Source organism: Misgurnus anguillicaudatus, chromosome 23, assembly GCF_027580225.2.
Source record: "Misgurnus anguillicaudatus chromosome 23, ASM2758022v2, whole genome shotgun sequence".
Taxonomy (NCBI): Eukaryota; Metazoa; Chordata; class Actinopteri; order Cypriniformes; family Cobitidae; genus Misgurnus; species Misgurnus anguillicaudatus.
Window position 1 is genome coordinate 7783712 of NC_073359.2, and position 18887 is coordinate 7802598.

General features: G+C 38.5%; 1 protein-coding gene across 1 annotated transcript; it reads left to right on the forward strand.

Annotated features, from left to right (window-relative positions):
- The first annotated feature begins 3893 nt into the window (after positions 1 to 3893).
- On the forward strand, positions 3894 to 18788 carry capn2b (calpain 2, (m/II) large subunit b). Its single transcript, XM_073861336.1, has 21 exons — positions 3894 to 4243; positions 5156 to 5226; positions 6388 to 6506; positions 6742 to 6869; positions 10577 to 10751; positions 12840 to 12923; positions 13003 to 13088; positions 14182 to 14245; positions 14326 to 14491; positions 14654 to 14823; positions 14970 to 14981; positions 15086 to 15297; positions 15378 to 15414; positions 17115 to 17180; positions 17263 to 17320; positions 17406 to 17470; positions 17756 to 17824; positions 17900 to 17978; positions 18071 to 18187; positions 18341 to 18399; positions 18492 to 18788. Exons 1-21 carry the CDS (start codon positions 4008 to 4010, stop codon positions 18513 to 18515), a joined length of 2097 nt encoding a protein of 698 aa, XP_073717437.1. The 5' UTR covers positions 3894 to 4007; the 3' UTR covers positions 18516 to 18788.
- Positions 18789 to 18887: the final 99 nt, after the last annotated feature.

An 18887-nucleotide genomic window follows, 5' to 3' on the forward strand; every position in this document is an offset into this window, starting at 1 on the left:
GGGGCGTCTCACTTGTCCTATTAGGTTTTGGAGGGTGGGAATGTAAACTGATACTGCTACCTTATCACATATACTCTATATAGGGTCGGATTTACCTTTAATTGTGACAAAAGACATTTTTGTGTCCCTTATTAATTTTACAACAACCGCAAAAAAGCAAACAAAAAAAAGTTTATCAGGTTTAAAGTTGAGCAAAATCTTTACGGAGCACTATTCACATAGCGTAACATTAAATTGCAAGATTTTTGTCCCAGCGTTACAAACAAATTGGGCCGATTCTAAAAGTTTAAAGGTGCAGTGTGTAGATTTTAGCGGCATCTAGTGTTCAGGTTGCAAATTGCATCCAACGGCTCAGTCCACAGCTCACCCCTCACACATAGATATAGCTACGGTATTCACCACAGGACAAACATGTAGTTGACACAACGCAGTGAAGAAACATGCTACTGAACATTACGGCTACAGTAGAAACATGGCTGGCCAAAACGGTGACTTTCATGTAAGGGTGCATGTAGATAAGAAATGGCTAGGTTCATTATGTGAAGTCTTTATATATCACTGAAAACATAGTTATGTATCTTATATTGCATTTCTGTTCATAATTCTGTAAATAGTACACAATGCACCTTTAAACAAAAAGAATTAAAGAGTACATGAACAAGATGTTTATTTGCCTGTTTGATCTGTAGCTGTTTAAAATTAGAAACAAAAATGGCATTAAAGATGCAACATTGCTGTATTAGAAGAGGTTTTCGTTTTAAAATAAATGTAATTGTTCTATCATTTCAATATTTAAAGAAAAACAGAGTGGTCTGACTTTTTTGTGAAATTAGGCTTAATAAAAAAACATTGACTCTCTGACAGTAGATGGTACTATTCTACACCATTATTCTACATTTTAAAGTCAACCAAAGTTTTTTTTCTTCAAAATGCATCACAAGAACTCGTTATATAAGATCACTGATCACAAACAGATCTTACTTCCTTAAAGTGATCGTAGTCTCAGCCTCAGACGTCATGCCCACAAACTGTTGGCTGAACGTCTGATGTTTCGTGGCATCGACTCTCTAAAAGATGTCCAAGAGTTTTGCTTGAGGCAGTTAGTGGAGTCAAAAAGTTCGGTTCTCCTGAATTGCTTGTATGTGTTAAAAAGTGGAGAGATATGCTTCAAACAGATGTTTAACGGGAGCGTCTCATTGGTGTGGCTGTTGATGAAGTGCACAACGTTGTTCTTTGGTGAGTAATGTTGTTTATTTAGATGCTAATCGGTTGCGGCTGGTTATTTCAATAACTGACTTGTTGCCAGCCGTTTTATTATTGTGGGGAGTCTGAAACGTGACGCTAGACGAAACAAACTGTGATTGGTTGTTTTTGTCCAGAAAAAGCAGCGGAAAAAACACCAGACCTTCAGTATTGAAGGTCTGGCTACGCGAGACTAAAGTAATCGTGGCATGTGTACTTCGCTAATTGACTTCCCCTACAAATGGCGTCCCCTTCACAAAATTAACTTTTAAAATTATAATTATGACTTTTACCAGAGCATCATATTTTTCTTATGTGGCGGAAATGGGCTTCCATAATTTTCAATTTCTCTCTTTAAAGCTTTTATGCCTTGATTGGGCCCACTCTCTGGACATGTAGGAGAAATAGTTTTATTTCCTTTCAATTTAATTTTTCCACTTTTTATTTTTATTATTTATTTTATTTTATTTTATTTTATTTTATTTTATTTTATTTTATTTTATTTTATTTTATTTTATTTTATTTTATTTTATTTTATTATTATTTTTGGATGAATATTATGTATTAGGGAGTTTGCTGCCATCTGGTGGCACGAAATAAAACAACAAAACATTTTGTGACAGTAATGGCCAGTAGATGGCTTTTACCAGGTATAATCTCATTCACAAGTATTATTCAGAAATGGTAATCCAGACACAGTTTGGGAGAGGGACAATTTGGCATCTTGCATGTGTTTGGTCTGTGGGAGGAAACCGGAGTACCTGGAGGACACACATGCTGCCACAGGGAGAACATGCAAACTCCACACAGAAAGGCCACCCGACCTAGCCAGGGTTCGAACCGGGCACCTACCCACTGAGCCACTGTGCCGCCCCTATCAGTTATAATAAATGTAGCAACATGCCTTTGGATAAATATTTAGACATAATACAACTTTTGTGTGTTGTTAGTTATTTGTCACTGTATTATTTGTAACTAAGTGTATCTTTTTATTTATTTCCCAAATCATTTTACAGGCACTTTTATCCAAAGCAACTTACAGCACATTTAATGTATACCTATGTTGGGGCTCAAACCCACGATCTTTTATGCTGCTAACGCAAAGCTCATCCAACTGAGCTACAAGAATATGTTTGAGTGTCGGATTTGCAAATGTCTATCTATATGCTTACAGTAATTTGTTCCAAGTCTTTTGAAGAGTGGGGGTTTAATAAAAGTTTACTAACAGAATCTGCAAACATTAACATACGTCACGTGAAATAAATTTTGAAAAAACAAACCTTTATTTATTCACTTTTAGAGTTCAGGCACACATTAGTGTTTACTATTAGATCCTTAAAATCATATACTGCAAAAAAAATCTCTGTCCAAAAATATATTCTAAATACATTTTGTAGAAAGTAATGCTCATTTGAATATATTTTTGAATTTGGAAATATATTTAGTTTTAACCATTATATATCAACATATATTTCATTTCTAATTTTACATCCCATATGGAAAAATTTATTATTTACAAAAATATTTTAAATATATGCTAAATACAAGTTCATTTTATAAAGTATATTTTTGAAGTTAATTTTAACCTTTTTAAAACTGTTATGTTTACAGGTTCGTAATAAAAACAAAGTTTTTCTTTCAATGCTACCTGAATATATTTCCTTGGTTAAAAATATATGGAGGGCTAATAATAATAATTTTAATACTTTAAAATATATTTATTTTTAAAATATATTTTAAAATATACAAAAAGCCAAAAAATATATGGGTGAAAAATATATTTTGTAAACATATTTCAAAATATATTTTTTGGCCACTTTTGTATATTTTGAAATGTATTTAAAAATATGTTTTTGCCATATGGGATATCGGCTGCATTGTTATTTCATTTAATAGTCTAATGTTAAAATAATTAAACAAATACTCACATCTCAAATATGACGAACTAAAGGTTTACAGTAAATGGCAATGACGTCATTTGATTGAAGAGAATGCACGTGCAATACCTTTAAGATCCGGCAGATGGCAGTGTTGAGCAACTTATACTTTTTATTTTCTCTTAAACCGTGGTCGCCAACCCTTTTCCTGGAGTTCACCTCCAACCCCAAACAAACACACCTGAACCTGCTAATCAAGCTTTTAACGGTTACCTAAAATTTAGCGGCAGGCGTGCTGAAGCAGGGTGAGATCTAAAGTATGTATGAGGTTAAATCTCCAGGAACAGCTGGGTTGGTGACCGCTGCCCTAAAATGTCACACATCCAAAACGAATTGTGTGCACAAATAGCGCACATATTGACACTAATGGCGGTGCACCCATTGACAATAATCTTGTGTAATCCTAAAGGTAAAAGTAGTATACAGTCTTGTATAAGTAGGCTACTAAACTAAAAACTATGTACGGTTAAAAAACACTATAGTGTCTAGGAATGCTACCACAGTTTACTATAGTAAATATAAAGCATTAGTAGTCGTGTGGAATAAAAACAGCATTTATTTGTTTACACAATTAATTAAAAATAAGCACAACGCGTTATTGTTTATAATAGATATCAAGGTATAATATCCCAGAAAAACCTTGACATTGTGCTTTTTATATTCTTCCTGTTCTGCACTGTATGCGTAAAACGCGCAAAACCGACTCATGACAGCCTGACCACGCCTGGAAAGTTTGGGGCGGAGAATCGTAGTTAACTAGAAGAACCAAGACTTTTGCAACTATAGCCTACTTATTATTTTTTGGGCTTCCACGAAGGTAGGTGGAAAATGTCGGGAGTTGCATCTGCCCTGGCCAAGAAGAGAGCGCTAGCTGCAGGGTTCGGAACAAACGCCAATGCGAATAAATATCTCAACCAAGACTTTGAGGCGCTCAGGAGTCAATGTCTCAGTAACGGGACTCTCTTCACGGACCCGACTTTCGCAGCCGCACCCGAATCCTTGGGCTTTAAAGAACTCGGACCTGGCTCTTACAAAACCAGAGGAATAGTATGGAAAAGACCAGGGGAGCTATGCTTACTAAAAAGTTTCACGAGAAAAGTTTTAATATTGCGTGTGTAAAGATTCAACGGGAAATCGATTGTGTCATGTATATTATTTGTCACTTGAGTTTTTTCACGGGTCTGTCATCATCCGTTTCTTCCAGTTTAGTGCTTTTTTGCATTAAAAACACATGAGTGTTTAAACAGGACTCGTTTGCGCTTTAAGTGTGACTTTATGCGGAACTGCGCAGATTGTTCGGCGTATGACATCAAAGCAACGCGAGAGCGAGTGGAATTATGTTTTGGAGCTGCTCTCGCTGGACGTTGACGTCATACGCGAAGCGGTCTGCGCAGCGCTGCTTTAGGTCGTACACACCTACTATTTTATTGGTTCGTGTGAATATGATTCAGACGGATGTGTTTGCGTCGCGTTTTAGGGAGGTGTGTCAAACAGGTAAACTTTTGTTGCGCATTTTAACCATATGAGAAGGAAATGCATAATAAAATAATGTGACTGTTAATCTTTACACTATAATTTTCTGTTTGTTTTAAGAATAGGACTCACGCGTTTAATGTAAATCATCCCTTAACGTATTGTTTAATGTCTATACCATATTTTTATTCAATTAAAAATCGATTTTACTATATTATCATAAATACTAACAAACACGAACCTAAATTGCATTTTATGATTTTGCATTTAAAATGTGCCCACATGAAAAGGTCATGTAGTATACTTACATTTTTATTACTATAGTAAATTGTACTACTGTAGAGCATTATAGTGATTACTACACTTTGTTAATGTATACTATAGTGTTATATAATTAATTGATCAATGCTTTAGTATACTTTTAATATTTAAACTGCCTAAAGTATCTAGGAATTTAATATACTACAGTATTTTACATGGGTGGTGTTTTGATGTTGTATGCAGGAGCTATGCTCAAAACCTCAATTCATCGTTGGTGGAGCTACAAGGACAGATATTTGCCAAGGAGCGCTAGGTAAAGTTAATAATCATTGTTTGTGCATGCTTATCTAAATCATTTCCGTGCATGATCCATCATTGTGTAAATAAATAATCCTCTTATAAACAGACAACGTTGGCTTTAAGTCAACAGTCTTGTTTCTTTTGCTACTTTCCTCACCTTATAGGGTTTAGTCATTAGACTTTACAGCAATGAACCGCCCCAACCAGAAATTCAACTTTTTTTATGCCGATTATTTTCTAAAAGAAAAGCTACAGTCTAAAAATGTGCAATTTTGCATTTGGTCATCAAAAACCAAGTTTGAAACTCAAAATAAATGCACATATTTGTTACACACTTTAATTCACCTTAAAATTCTAAAAGTGGCATTTAAGGTGGATTACATAGAATGCCAAGACCATGACATGTTTATAATACCTAACTTTACCAATGAATTGAATTTGTTGTAAATTGAAAACAGTTAATACACAGTTCAACTCCAAGAAAAAAGGTGTGTCATGTTTAAATGATGCTTATCTAGTTCTCATTGTTTCTCTTTTTAGTGTTTTTTTTTCACTCATATTTCCCTACTACTATAATCGTATGCACGCATACCTCTCTTGTTTTTCATCTCTATGTTTGTCGTTGCCCAAATTCCCAAGCTAAACTTAATATAAACTATCTGAACGGAGAACCCCCCAGGGTTGGGGGTTGAACAGAAATGTGCATGGTTTAAAAGGCTGCAGTAAAAGACTCTAATTATTTAGTTAAAATTAAACCCAGCTGCTGCATGGCAACAAGGAAGTTTACATGCATGTGTCAGACGGCATACATAACCTATTACCTTGCATAGACACAACACACAATACACACATGCATGTGCTGTCTCAGACTTTGCAGCTTACCACGTGCGTGACTTTAAAACCACAAGCACATTTGCTTGTTATGTCACATTATACTTTAGTTGGCCTTTTATATTTCGTTCCACGTGCTTTTCCAAGCTCGAACCTTTGAAAAAGCCCAGTCAGTTTATTAGTGTTTTGTACCCAAGTCTTTTTTTGTTAGTGTTCGAGAGAGTGTTTCACTAATGTGGGGTTGCATGTTAAAAACGTTTGTATGCGAGACTGTTGGTTTTGACTACAGACCACAGAGCAGAAACACAGATGAGTCTAACTTCCTTTCTCGGTTATTTTATAGGTGACTGCTGGCTGCTAGCGGCCATAGCATCTCTGACCCTGAATGAAGATGTTTTGGCCAGAGTGGTGCCCAGCGGGCAGGACTTTGATAGCCGCTATGCAGGAATCTTCCATTTCCAGGTATATAAGTTTACATTGGTGTGGTAAATGGGTCACGTGCATGATGTGATGAATTTGAATGGGGTTATGAATGCATTATGAGTTTGAATGTGACTATATTGCGCATAATACATAAACAATTTGCATGGTGTCTGTGTCAACCTAACATACATTTGTATAAGGACTTGCTTCTGGTTTAACATACATTTTCACATTTACCTTGACTCTGCACTTCATTTACTTTGTTTTATTTCAGTTCTGGCAGTTTGGCGAGTGGGTGGATGTTGTCATTGACGATCGACTGCCGGTGAAAGATGGCGAGCTGGTGTTTGTTCACTCGGCGGAGGGAAGTGAATTCTGGAGCGCCCTGTTGGAGAAGGCCTATGCTAAGTATGTCCTTGTGTGTGTTGAACTCACAGCAGTCGTGCTCAAACCGCCTCAACCAGAAATTCAGCTTTTTTTGTAGGAATTGCTCTGTAAACAAGCTATAGAGTAGTAGTGTTGTTTTTGGAGGGCTGTCAATCATTTCAACTAATCACCTATTATCTAAGGTGTAAATAATTGTTGGTGTAAATGACATGAATACATGTTTTGCATTCTGTAAAAATTAGCAAAACAATTGAAAAACAATCAGTGATTCACAATAATGATTTATAATTTGAACCGTAAGGTATAATTTTGCAGGAAAGATCAATTTGTTTGATTTCAACCCACATATTAATAAATACATAAAGTAACCTGCAATGTCATGTTTTAAACAGAGATGGCGATAGAGAGGCAATTGTTATGGACTGACGCTAAGCTACAATAAATATAAAAATTAACATCAACCTTAATAGCTTAATAATTAACATTGTAGCTCAGCTCGTAGAGCGTAGTGCTTACCGGTGTTTTGGGTTCAGGGTCATGAGTTTACTTTCAATGCAATGCACATGCTAATAAAATGTATACTTTAAATCGCTTTGGATAAAATAATTTCCTAAATGCATGCAAATAAATACCATAGGCAAGGGATCTCCAAACTTTTTGTGGGCAGTGGATAAAACAATCTTGACTTTTTTATATAATCTACTCGTTGATTTTATTTTATTTTACTTTTTGATATTTTTAGTAGGGATGCACGATATATCGCCCGACATATCGTTATCGGCCGATAACTGCTTATTTTTAATATTATCGGTTATCGGTCTGATAGCAAAATTAGGCCGATAAATGATGGATTATTTTGGTTTGTTGAACCACTTCACTTGCTCATTGCTGGCCATGTGAAGTTTGATTGGTTCTTTCTGTGACATAGCACGAAGATGACACGTGTTGCAGGCTTAAGAAGAGTATGCTAGTCTAGCGCAAAGACAAGATGGCCGCGGCCTGGGAGTTTTTCATTGTGAAAATAATATGAATATTTATCGGCCTATATATATATCGGTTATCGGCCCCCAAATATAAAGAGTTATCGGTTATTGGCCAAAATTTCCATATCGGTGCATCCCTAATTTTTAGTATTGTTTAAAATGTTAACATACGTAAACCAAGCCAGGCTAATATAAAAATATGTAATAAATAAATATTAGAGTTGAGACTATTAATAGAATATGCTTTGGTGGGCACCTCACAAACTCTGTGCGGGCACCACGTTGGAGACCCCTGCCATAGACTGTAAAAAATATGGACGTTGTGTCCGTAATGTCACCCGTAGGTTTGTGAAGGGCTTTTTGAAGCCAAAAGTATGATTTAAGAAAATGGGTAAAGAGGCGGGATGTGGGTGAATCTGAAGTGGCTGGTTCCGATCAGACGCGTCTGGGGCGATGCAAATGACGTGATGGGTGGCGCATTTGCCATGAAAACACACGCTATTCGCCTCAAACGCGCCTTCGCCCAAGTTAAAAATATTTAACTTGAGCGAAAAATTCGCATGACATGAAGTTAAATCCCGCTAGTAATCTAGAGCGAGTAACGCGATGCCCCGCGTTTGGTGTGTACGTAGCATTAGGCTTAATATAATTTAAACGGATGAGTTGTACAAATGTACCCACCTCAACAGTTAGCTATATTGCAACACATTCTCACTTCCCAAGGCGTCAAAATCTGAAGCAGGTTCAAACGTCTTCAGCGGCAGTTTGAAGACGCGAAGGGTGCCCCTATGCATCACTATATCGCTGAAATGGGAACTCCGTTGTTTTCATGCTAATCCCTCAGCATCGGATATAGACGAAAGGGAATCCCGGAAGGTGATGCCGTCACGTTATGCGACGATCGGCAGGATCATGCCGCTTCTGGACGGTAACTACTCAATTTTTTTCCCATTTTTAAACCATTGTCGCTTGGGGCTAGACTTGGGGTTTGGATGTCAGTTTAAGTATTGGTTTATACTTTTTGTCTTCTGATTTTTAAGACATTGTTGCTTGGGGTTAGGGTTAGAGTTGGGTTTGGGTTAGGATGTCTGTATTGGTTTATACTTTTTGTCTTCTGATTTTTAAACCATTGTCGCTTGGGGTTAGGGTTAGAGTTGGGTTTGGATGTAATTTTATGTAACAGAAAGTCGTTCTAACCCCAATCCCAAGCGACAATGGTAAAAATTTTGTAACAAAAATTGAGTAGTTACCGTCCAGAAGCGGCATGATCCTGCCGATCCTCGCATAACGTGACGGCATCACCTTCCGGGATTCCCTTTCGTCTATATCCGACGCTGAGGGTTAAGCATGAAAGCAACGGAGTTCCCATTTCGTCGATATAGTGATGCATAGGGGCACCCTTCGCGTCTTCATACTGACGCTGAAGGCGTTGGAACATGCTTCAGATTTTGACGCCTTGGGGAGTGAGAGTGGGTTGTATATAGACCAAAATCACTTTTTGTACCAGGCTGTAAACATCATATTTTTTGCTGTGAAGTTGGGCATTTTAACATGGGGGTCTATGGGATTGACTCCCTTTTGGAGCCAGTTGATGAGTTGCAGTTTAAGTCACTTCCGTGGCTTCATCAAAGAGATCTAAAGGTTGTCCCTCTGTAAATACACAGTAATTAATGTACACTTGTAATGCAACTTGGTTAAAAGATCCAGCGATTTATTTAGATGCCCGTTCCACACCCCCTGCTCCTTGTGTTTGTTAATCATTTGGCTATTTAATACCACCTTAAGCCAATAGTACGTAAGGGGGCGTGTACACCAAAGTGTTTAAACGTGACTGCAAATGCCAGGTGGACGCTGACTATGGGCGCTTGCCAGCCTTTTTTCAGCTAAGCCCTTTGGATGTTATGATACTTCTTTTTTTGTTTACCAGTCGTTGTACGATGCGCCGGTTGGTTGTTGTAGTATTAGTCCCGCCCTTCCTCCACTGTTATTGGAAGGCTGAGCGAAAAGTGACATTGATGAGCGTTTAACCTAAAGTCGAATATTTTTTCCGAATGCCGATAGAGCGCCGGCGCTCAGCCCGGAAAATAAACGTTAGCTGCTGGCGTTTTTGAAAAGCATAAACGCCTTGTTGTACACGCCCCCTAATAATATTACTCTCCTTTAACATATTGTACTTCTAAGAACAGTCTACAGCAGTGCTCACCAACCCTGTTCCTAGAGATCTACTTTCTTCTGCAGAGTTCACCTCCAACGATAATCAAACACACCCGAACCTGCTAATCAAGCTTTTCACAGCTACCCAAAAAGTTTAGGCAGGTGTGCTGAAGCAGGGTTGGATTTAAAGTAGCCAGCTCCAGAAACAGGGTTGGGGACCACTGGTCTACAGTGTTTGTCCAGTTCTAGGAATTACAAAGTTTTGCATCACACAGGTGTATTCCTAGAATAAGGGTGCGTCACATGTTGTGGTGTATGTTTGAGCCTAGTGTAGTGACGCCCTTCTTTGGCATTTCTCTTTGCTTTTTCTGTTCCCATCCAAACATGCACATTAACTTAAGCCACCTATTATGTGTTGCAATTGTGCCTAAAGTATGCATTTACAACAGTATATATAATCTTTGTGTAATATTACGGTGGATTCTCTAATTGAGATTAACAATAACAATATTTTACAATAGTTTATCTCAACGAGGCAGCAGACGTGTGCATACATGCTGTTTTCTTAACACTTATGATTTGTTTTGCTAAGGTGAATGGCTGTTATGAGGCTCTGTCTGGAGGTTCCACCACTGAGGGTTTTGAGGATTTCACCGGGGGCATCGCTGAGAACTACGAATTGAGTAAAGCGCCCTCGAACATGTTTCAGATCATCAAGAAAGCCCTGGAGGCTGGAGCTTTACTGGGATGCTCCATCGATGTGAGATTAATATACTTGCCTTCATAATATTCATAAACCATCTAACACCTGTAGTAACATGTCTTGTAGATCACTATGTTTTAGTTTTGGGATGGTCATTTTTCAATTTGCAAAATTTTTGGCAAATCAACACATATTTTTGTTACTTTAACTTTAAGTTTAACAACAACTTGAATTTATAAGTTATTTCAACTTTTTTCTGGGATGGTACCTTTTAAAAAGGTTCTAATATGTACCATTGTGGTACCGATATGCACCTTTTGTGTACAAAAATGCCGCCCCAATGACAACTTTTGTACCTTGGGTTTTCAAACCATCGGTCGGGACCATATACTGTAAAAAAATATGGACGTAGTGTCTATGACGTCACCCATAGGTTTTTGAAACCAATAGTAGGCACTAGGCGGTGCCTGCCGTCGCCATTTTGGCCGTGGGTCACCGCAAATCACTCGCGGTAACCGAAAACGGGTAAATCTGAGGTGGCTGGTTGTTGAAACCACTCCTGCCTAGCTCAATTCTAGTGACAGCAGTGGCTGTTCAACCGTCACTCAAGTGGCCACGCCCTTTATTATGCAGAACTTTAAGGCTTAAAGGGATAGTTCACCCAAAAATTCTGTCATCATCTACTCACTCTCATGCTGTTACAAACCTGTATACATTTCTTTGTTCTGATGAACACAAAGGAAGATATTTTGAGAAATGTTTGTAACCAACATTTACTTTGTGGACCCCATTTACTTCCATAGTATTCTTTTTTCTTAAAAATTTCTTAAAAATTCACCCCCTTCACAGTCATGAAGTGCAAACTTAGCTATATAAACCAAAACACTATTTGTACCAGGCTGTAAACATCTTATTTTGTACTGTAAAGTTGGACATTTTAACATGGGGGTCTATGGGAATTGACTCACTTTTGGAGCGAGCTAGTGGCCAGTTGATGAATTGCAGTTTAAATCACTTCCGTATTGGCTACATCAGAAAGATTGGAAGGTTGCCCCTCGGTCAGACCCACTTGTGGGTCACACAGTGGGATAAGGAGGGCAAAAGTGTGTAGTCACATGGTTGATGTCTTGAATGACACAAAAAAGGTCTCTGTTTAAGTTTTTTAACTTTTTTTTTTCAGAAATGTCATGTACATAACAGAGAAATGTCACATCCTTAACCAATTTTTCCTCATAAATGTGCACATTTATATATATATATATATATATATATGGCCACGCCTTTATATAATTTTGACCCTGAACCACAAAACCAGTCATAAGTCGCACAGGTATATTAGTAGCAATTGCCAAAAATACATTGTTTGGGTCCAAATTTAAAGGCGATTTTCTCAGTATTTTTATATTTGTTGCATCCTCAGATTCCAGATTTTCAAATAGTTTTATCATTACCAAATATTGTCCCATCATAACAAACCATACATCATTGAAAAGTGTATTCTGCTTTCAGTTGATGTATAGACGGTTTCATCGGACGCACGTGATACACGTCTGGATCCGAACCTTACTTCCGGTTTCGTTTTTTTAATGGTCTGACTAGTTGCTAAGCTGATCTCTTGAACAAATGCCTTGTCGAAAATAAAAAAAATTTGGTTTCCTAGGTTATCTATGTGTTGTTTTTTTGCTTGTTATATAAAGAAACTACGTTTAAAGAAATGTAGTTTACCGGAAGTTACGTGCGGACCGCGACAGCCGCTTGTTTATGTTGTTACTGCTGAAACCTGACTGGTTTTGTGGTCTAGGGCTAGGGCCGTCCCCTCTGCATTTGTTGGGTATTATTGCCTCTGGTTTGTGCTTTTTATTCACCAAAGTCCTATTTAATATGTTGTATTGCAAAAATGTATGTCCTTTTTTTTCACATCCATAACATAAAACACATCCATAGACTGATATTTTTCTGATGTCTGTACTCTATCATAATATGAAAACATACACAGAGGTTCATTATATTGCTAATAATTATTGACTGAAATTGTCAGATCCATAATGCCGGAATTGCTCATATACATATAAATATATAATATTCATCATGCTTTTGTAATTCCCATCCTATTTGTTTATTCTATGTCTATTTCCAATGTTTTAGATCACCAGCGCTGCTGATTCAGAAGCTGTGACCCGTCAAAAGCTTGTGAAAGGCCATGCCTACTCCCTTACAGGTGCTACCGAGGTACAAACCTAGTTATTTACAATCCTCATTACACAATTTAATACATTTTTATATTCATGAGTTCATATTTTTGTCTCAGGTGAACTATCGCGGCCGTTTGGAGAAGTTGGTTCGTATGAGGAACCCATGGGGTCAGGTGGAGTGGACCGGGGCCTGGAGTGACAAGTATGCTTTAGTTATAGTCAACCCTACACAACAATACACACAATAAGTTTCACATTGATTAAATTATCTAACTGGAACTGACACACTGAGACGTTGTGTGTTCCTGTAGCTCAGTTGCATTATCAGCACAAAAGGTCATGGGTGTTCCCAGGGAACACACAAACTGATAAAATGTAAACCTTGAATGCACTGCAAGTTCCTTTGGATAATAGCGTCAGACAAATACAATGTAACTGAATCAAAGCTTCCTCCCCAGGTCATTCTGTGAAAATTACTATAAAAAAACAGGATCTTCATAGTAATGATGTTGCAACCATAACAATCTGCTGCTTACATTATAATGCCTAATGAGTAATCAATATATTTGGCACACCCATGTGAACAACAGTCTGACAGTTTGTCTTTAAAAAGATGGTAGCCGTGCAATATGTGTAGGCTCCCTAGCAAGCAATAGCCGACACTAACCCACCATGAATGTCATTTTTGCCAAAATTATCTAAAGGAAAACACCACTGTTTTTCAATATTGTACTATGTTGTTACCTCAAATTAGATGAATTAATACATACCTATCTTTTTTCAATGTGTGCACTTAATCTTTGTACAGCGTGTTGTGAATGTGTTAGCATTTAGCCTAGCCCCATTCATTCCTTAGGATCCAAACAGGGATAAATTAAAAAAACACCAAACACTTCAATGTTTTCCCTATTTAAAGACTGTTACATGAGTAGTTACGTAAGTATGGTGGCACGAAATAAAACGTGGCGATTTGAGTCTGTTTGAGTAATCTTACTGCGCCCGAGGTCGAAGTGCTCTTCCGCCATACAATATAGTTCTCATTTTTATCAGCTTAAAAAATCGCTACGTTTTATTTTGTGCCACCATACTTACTTGTGTAACTCCTCATGTAGCAGGAGTGTGTTTGTTTAGGCGATTCAAATGTCAACATTGGCTTTGAGAGATCATGCACCCCGCCTTTAAGGTAAAGCTTTGTGTTAGCAACACAAGGTGCTATGGATAAAAGCGTCTGCCAAACGTCAAAAACATGATTTTAAATTTTTAATATACAATAAAAATGTTTCTCTTTTTTTCAGTTCATCTGAATGGAACAGTGTGGATCCATCAGAGCGGCCAAACAACAGCGCTGAGGACGGCGAATTCTGGTAGATTTACTTGTCTGTCTATTAATGTGGCGCTTTTTGGGGGCATTTGTGTAAGATTTATCTTGTTTGCGTCCGTTCTGGATGGCCTTCTCAGAGTTCCTAAGGAATTATTCTCGTCTAGAGATCTGCACGCTGACCCCAGACACCCTAACCAGTGATGCTGTAAAACATTGGGCTGTTAATAACTACGATGGCACCTGGAGGAAAGGCTCCACTGCTGGCGGCTGCAGAAATAATGCTTGTAAGATTACAACACAGTTATAGGACACAAAGACTAAAATCGATCTTTGACATGATCTTACTCTGTCAATATTAAAAATATCAAAGTTATAACACAAAAGAAATGACTTTAGCTGGGTTTTCACAGACAGGATCATATCTGGTCATATGTATTGTTTTACAGACACATTCTGGATGAATCCTCAGTTTGTAATAAAGCTAAACGAGGAGGACGACGATCCGAGCGATAATGAGGTGGGCTGCAGTTTTGTGATTGGTCTGATCCAGAAAAACCGGCGGCGCCTCAGAAAAGCTGGGGAGGACATGCACACTATCGGTTTTGCGATCTACGAGGTGAGAGGAGACTCTAGCACAGCTTTTTAGTTCCCTATCGATGCCTTAGCAACCACGTAGCGACTTAATGCTAATGCTAAAACCACTTAGATCACCTGACAATTGACAGTCCTGTTCTTCTAATGCTGTTTTTTGTGTTTCCACAGCTACCTGAACAGGTAAGTGTTAAACTTTAAAGAGGGGCGTGGCTTCTCTCCTTCTTAACTAGACAGATTTAAGAATATTGTTGGCGAGCTCACTGATTGGTTAATTTCTTTGGCAGTTTCATGGTCAACGGGACGTGCACCTGGATAAGAATTTCTTCCTGTCACACGCTCAGAAAGCTCGCTCTGAGACCTTTATTAACCTGAGAGAGGTATCAACACGCTTCAAATTGCCGCCTGGAGAGTACCTCGTCGTACCGTCCACCTTCGAACCCCACAAGGACGGCGACTTCTGCCTGCGCGTGTTTTCCGAAAAACAGACTGAGACAATGTAATGTATCCATAAAGCATGTAATGTATCAGAATTTATTTAAAATTTGGCTAATTTTTCCAATTTTATGGTTCTTCTAGACCCTGTGATGACCCTGTGGAGGCGAACTTACCTGAAGTAAGCAACTCAAATCACAGTTTGTGCTAAAGTGACTTTAAAAATCAACCGGTGCATTAAAGGTGCAGTGTGTAGATTTTGGCGGCATCTAGCAGTGAGATCGTGAATTGCAACCAATGACTCAGTCCAACACTCCCTGAAACGCATAGAGAAGCTATGGTAGCCGCCAAAGGACAAACATGTTGTTGTCTAATGCTGCGTTCAGATCAGCCGGGGTGAGTGATTTCAATGTTAAAGGAATAGTCTACTCATTTTCAATATTAAACTATGTTATTACCTTAACTAAGAATTGTTGATACATCCCTCTATCATCTGTGTGCGTGCACGTAAGCGCTGGAGCGCGCTGCGACGCTTCGATAGCATTTAGCTTAGCCCCATTCATTCAACGGTACCAATCAGAGATAAAGCCAGAAGTGACCAAACACACCAACGTTTTTCCTATTTAAGACAAGTAGTTATACGAGCAAGTTTGGTGGTACAAAATAAAACGTAGTGCTTTTCTAAGCGGATTTAAAAGAGGAACTATATTTTATGGCGTAATAGCACTTTTGGGAGTACTTCGACTCGGCGCAGTAACACCCTCCCTCTCCCATTATGAGAGGGAGAAAGGGGAGCGGACTTTTCAGGCGAGTCGAAGTACTCCCAAAAGTGCAAATGAGGCGTTTTGCGCGGTGTGGTAGACACGATTCCGTCTAGTTTGCGCGAATGGCGCAAATTGAGCGTTGCCGCGGGAAATGCGCAAGTTGAAAATTTTGAACTTTGGCGGAAAAACGCACCGCATTAACCAATCCGGACCTTGCTCTAGTAGTGACGTGATTGCAGGAAGCGAGCGGAGTTGCAGAATTTCGCGAATTTCCACGTGAATGTCTCGATAACTAGAATTTCACGCGCGGCTTTCGCGCAAGAATGAAGCGAGTACACTGAAAATGTTCAAGTGTTCAACTATGCGCGGTAGACGAGAATTTGACGCCTCAAACGCATCTGGTGTGAACCCACAACATAAGGGGCCAATCACACCAAACGCGTTTTAAACGCGTGAAAACGCAAGGCTCCAACACGCAGGAGACAGTGAGTGACTGCAGTCCAGTTGTTTCAAACAACTGTAAACTTTCGGCACTACAACGGAAGGCCTCCCTCTCCCCTCATTCGATTGGACAATGGAAAGACACGAATGACATCGGATGCTTTTCCGCACTCAGCGTTCCATCAAAAACGTGTGCTGCAGCAGGCGACAAAAAACACAAGGCATTCGGCGCGCATAAACAGCACACATAACGCTCACTGCCCCATTGAAAAACATTCAAAAAAGGTGCCTGCAACTGCCATAAACGTGTTTGGTGTGATCGGCCCCTACAAGACAAAAAAAAAAGTTTGTCTGCTTGGGGCTACTGTAGAAACATGGTGGCACAAAATGGCGACATCCATGTAAGGGGATCTGCGTTGTACATAGATAAAAATGGCTTATTCTTAGGTAATAAACACATAACAGTTCATTATGTAAGGTATACACCACTGATAACATAGCTATGTATATACGATTGAATTTCTGTCATTCGATCCTCCTAAAAGTTACACACTGCACCTTTAAAATGTTATAATATTGTCCACTGTGACATACTTTTTGAATGTGGTAAATCGTATTATGCCTTAAATTTTGTAGATAAAGCTCAAGATTGTACTGCGATGGCTTTTGTTTTCAGGAGAAAGTGTCGGATGCTGAGGTGGATTCTGGCTTCAGGGGTCTGTTTACAAAACTAGCTGGAGCTGTGAGTGGAGAAAGCTTATAGTAGAAGTAAACATTTATATTAGGTTAAAAGTGCAACACCAACTCTTTATTTCTCTCTTTAGGACATGGAAATCTCAGCCTCGGAGCTCCAGACAATCATGAACAAAATTATTGCAAAACGTAAGTGTTCTTGCATCCTTTTATAAAAGTATCTTAGAAATACTCAAACAGTATCTAAGAGCTTTTCTGTTGTGCCGTTTTGCAGGAACTGACATTAAAACAGACGGGTTTAGTATGGAGACGTGTCGAGTTATGGTGAATCTCATGGACGTATCCTCTCAGATGCAAAGCGTACACATTCGGCATGTTTATGTTAGCGTGACGTATGTGCACGCTCCAGGAATGACAGGAATTTGGTGTTTGGCGGAGAGCCTTTGTCATGGCCTGTTAGTTTGTCAGTGATTACATTATTGTTGGTTGTTCGCTGCACTAAAGCATAGTGTGAAACTGAATTTAGGATGTGGATGAAACAAGATCAGACCTATTGCATCACTCCTCATTTGCATAAAATCTGTATCAGTCATAGTCTCTAAGTTTCCATTAACCATATCACAGGACAGTGGCAATGGGAAATTGGGACTGGGAGAGTTTGCTACACTTTGGAAGAAAGTGCAGAGATACCTCGTAAGACTCCTCTTAATTTGCAATAATTTAAAAGAATGGTTCGATGCGTAATTTATTTTATTTTGATTATCATAGGGAATCTACAAGAAAAATGACATGGATGGTTCGGGAACCATGAGCACTCCGGAGATGCGTATGGCACTGAAAGAGGCCGGTGAGTTGAGCAAATTTCCATAGATCACATGACCACAGATCACATATGTACATACAGTGGGTTCACAGCATATGTTGTCTTTTATCTTCTAGGTTTCTGTCTTAATAACGCCATCTTCCAGCTGCTGGTGGCACGCTACGCTGAGGCAGACATGACCGTAGACTTTGATAACTTTGTGGCCTGTCTGATGCGTCTGGAGATGATGTTTAGTAAGTCCATTCTATCAAGTTAGCTATTTTGATTATGCATACTGCTACTAATAATAGTGCAGAACTGAATAATATATATATTGACATTGCATAAATATGCATAAATATTGTTTTATGGCCCAGCAATGTGTTGTCTGTCTTGTCCTGTTCGAGGGATTTTCAAGACACTTGATCCCCACCAGACTGGCGCCATTGAGCTGAACTTCCAGCAGGTTAGAAACGAATGCAGTTTGTCATAGTGTTAAGATTTAATCTTATGAATACATCTTATTTAATTATTTACATGTCGTTTTGTCTCTTATAGTGGCTGAACTTTACCATGGTTTAAGTCCTGCAACCGGACCACTCCTCACATTATCAAATTATCAAGATTACGTGATTTATTAAAGATAGGTATTACGTATACTTTTATATTTTAAACTGTATATGGCACTTTAGTCAGTTTGTACATCTACAGTGTTGCATGATTTTAATGAGCTTGTGCCACTCTGTTTACAAATGCCAATATGTTGAAACGCTTTTAACCACTATGTCATAAAAGAATGTGTGTATGTACTGTTATTACTTTTTAAAGGACATTATTAAACACTTGTGAAACGGGTTTGTGTGTTTTATATATACATATATACATTTATTTGACTGAACGTTACCATAAAAGGAACTTCCGACTTCCGGTCCTTTTAATAATACAGTAGGCTTG

Bases quoted from the DNA above. Each gene is read 5' to 3' on its own strand.
- capn2b (XM_073861336.1), top strand. From the start codon at position 4,008: ATGTCGGGAGTTGCATCTGCCCTGGCCAAGAAGAGAGCGCTAGCTGCA. The intron at 15,298-15,377 runs GTAATGTATCCA...TGGTTCTTCTAG, and splicing joins GAAAAACAGACTGAGACAAT to ACCCTGTGATGACCCTGTGG. The intron at 17,825-17,899 runs GTAAGACTCCTC...TGATTATCATAG, and splicing joins AGAAAGTGCAGAGATACCTC to GGAATCTACAAGAAAAATGA.